Source organism: Lucilia cuprina, chromosome 6 (genome assembly GCF_022045245.1).
Source record: "Lucilia cuprina isolate Lc7/37 chromosome 6, ASM2204524v1, whole genome shotgun sequence".
NCBI lineage: Eukaryota > Metazoa > Arthropoda > Insecta > Diptera > Calliphoridae > Lucilia > Lucilia cuprina.
Window position 1 is genome coordinate 4,034,508 of NC_060954.1, and position 2,912 is coordinate 4,037,419.

The 2,912-nt window shown below is 30.4% G+C and overlaps 1 protein-coding gene across 1 annotated transcript; it reads right to left on the reverse strand.

Annotated features, from left to right (window-relative positions):
- Positions 1–736: 736 nt before the first annotated feature.
- On the reverse strand, positions 737–1,318 carry LOC124420853 (EH domain-binding protein 1-like). The gene is made up of 2 exons (XM_046955207.1): positions 1,092–1,318; positions 737–1,016 (listed from the first exon to the last, which is right to left on the reverse strand). Exons 1-2 carry the CDS (start codon positions 1,301–1,303, stop codon positions 752–754), a joined length of 477 nt encoding a protein of 158 aa, XP_046811163.1. The 5' UTR covers positions 1,304–1,318; the 3' UTR covers positions 737–751.
- Between the last annotated feature and the right edge of the window lie 1,594 nt (positions 1,319–2,912).

Sequence of the window (2,912 nt, forward strand, 5' to 3'; positions counted from 1 at the left end):
CTAGTTCTGTTCTAGTTCTGTTCTAGTTCTGTTCTAGTTCTGTTCTAGTTCTGTTCTAGTTCTGTTCTAGTTCTGTTATAGTTCTGTTCTTGTTCTGTTCTAGTTCTGCTCTAGTTCTGTTCTAGTTCTGTTCTAGTTATGTTCTAGTTATGTTCTAGTTCTGTTCTTGTTATGTTCTTGTTATGTTCTTGTTATGTTCTAGTTCTGTTCTAGTTCTGTTTTAGTTCTGTTTTAGTTCTGTTCTGGTTCTGTTCTAGTTATGTTCAGTTATGTTATAGTTCTGTTCTTGTTATGTTCTTGATATGTTCTTGTTATGTTTTTGTTATGTTCTAGTTCTGTTCTAGTTCTGTTCTAGTTCTGTTCTAGTTCTGTTCTAGTTCTGTTCTAGTTCTGTTTTAGTTCTGTTTTAGTTATGTTCTAGTTCTGTTCTAGTTCTTTTCTAGTTCTGTTTGTAAATACTGAACGAAGAATAAAGTTTAAAATTTTAGATAAAAAAATCAAATTTTTAAAGAAAATCGTATGATCGATCGAATTTTCTAAAACAAACCTTTAACGAGAAAGTCATATGATTTCTTTTAAACGTTTAACCTAAAAAACCAAATTGTTCTCATTTTCATCATCTAATAACTACAAAATAACAAATTAATTTTTATACATAAAAATTTATAAAAAAAATATAAATCAAATACATACTACTATATATAGTTGTTATTATAGATATATAATTTTATACGTTTTATAATTGCAACATTTATAAACAAAAATAAACAATTAAATAATAATAAAATACTCTAGAGATAAAAACAAAAAACTTACCACTCAAAGGCGTGGGTAAATCCATGCAACCATTTAGACTTGTAGTCATTTGTTCCAATTGTTGAGTAAAATCATACAAATGATCGGATATATCAGCAGAATTTTCCAAATCTGGTATATCTTCTAAATCATCTAATGGTGCTACATCACAGTTATTATTGACCGACATTAAGGAAACCACACTTTGCATGTCTTCATCGCTAAGAGGGAATTATAAAGAGTAAATGTTTTAATGAAATATATTTTTCTTATTTTTGTAAAACTTTTAAACTTACGTAGCTTTGCCTTCACGTAAAAATACACAACTTATGGTCAATTCTAATTCGGCTGCTGTCACTTTACGTGATACCGGTTTTAGACTTAACGTAAAACTTTGTTGCGTTGACTCAATACTGGCATATTTACGCATATTTATATTGGCATTGGCTAAAACACGCTTTTTACCCATGGGAGTTATCTGGAAAAAGAGGGGGAAACAATTTTGCATGTTAATTAGAATCTTCAGATAAGAAACACTTTGTTTAATAGCTTAAGGTATTTTTAATATTATTAATACTTTAAAGGCAATTTAAATGATTTAATGGTTTTTGCTTTTACGATTTACAACATTTTTCAAAGAGTTTGTATTTTTGCATGTTGCCTAAACATGTATGCTTTGTATTTCTCTCCATACATTTATTTCCGTTTTAAATGTTTGGTGCGTGATCAAAACTAATTGTCCAACAAACATAGAAGAAATATTTACATTTTTCAAAACTTAAGCCATTTAACTAATATGGCCAACGGCATAGAGACAAGCACATACAGTTTTATTCCAACAACACTTGCCACACTGTTAGATACAATTCTATGAACATAAAGAAAATATTTTATAAAATCGATTTTTCGTAAAAAAACGTGATTTTTTTATATATTATTTTATAACAGTTTTTATTTTTGCAATGGAAAAAAATGTATATGCACAAAAACTACTTGATTTTCTATTCATTTCAACATAAGAAATTTTCCGCTTTTCAATTTTGATTTTCATCAAGTTTAAATTGTAAGTAATAATATTTTAACACCTACACATGACTTCAGCCGCGCACATGCAGAAATATGGTGTAATTTTTTAACTTTATGTCTTGGGGAAAAAGTGAATGTTGTGAATATCAAAAAGGCGGGAGTGGGAAAGGTAAGGCTCCACAAAATTGAAGTGAGCATTCAGACTTCAAAGTTATATTACTTTAGAAGTTCAGTTTTAGTTTTGTTCTAATTCAGTTCTAGTCTTGTTCTAAATCAGTTCTAGTTCTGTTCAAGTTCTGTTCTAGTTCTGTTCTAGTTCTGTTCAAGTTCTGATCTAGTTCTGTTCTAGTTCTGTTCTAATTCTGTTTTAGTTCTGTTTTAGTTCTGTTCTAGTTCTATTCTAGTTCTGTTCTAGTTCTGTTCCAGCTCTGTTCTAGCTCTGTTCTAGTTCTAGTTTTGTTGCAGTTCTAGTTCTGTTCTAGTTCTAGCTCTGTTCTAGTTCTAGTTTTGTTGCAGTTCTAGTTCTGTTCTAGTTCTGTTCTAGTTCTGTTCTAGTTCTGTTCTAGTTCTGTTCTAGTTCTGTTCTAGTTCTGTTCTAGTTCTGTTCTAGTTCTGTTCTAGTTCTGTTCTAGTTCTGTTCTAGTTCTGTTCTAGTTCTGTTCTAGTTCTGTTCTAGTTCTGTTCTAGTTCTGTTCTAGTTCTGTTCTAGTTCTGTTCTAGTTCTGTTTTAGTTCTGTTCTAGTTCTGTTCTAGTTCTGTTCTAGTTCTGTTCTGGTTCTGTTCTAGTTCTGTTCTAGTTCTGTTCTAGTTCTGTTCTAGTTCTGTTCTAGTTCTGTTCTAGTTCTGTTCTAGTTCTTTTCTAGTTCTGTTCTAGTTATGTTCTAGTTCTGTTCTAGTTCTATTCTAGTTCTATTCTAGTTCTATTCTAGTTCTATTCTAGTTCTATTCTAGTTCTGTTGTAGTTCTGTTGTAGTTCTTTTCTCGTTCTGTTCTAGTTCTGTTCTAGTTCTGTTCTAGTACTGTTCTAGTTCTGTTCTAGTTCTGTTCTAGTTCTGTTCTAGTTCTGTTCTAGTTCTGTTCTAGTTCTGTTC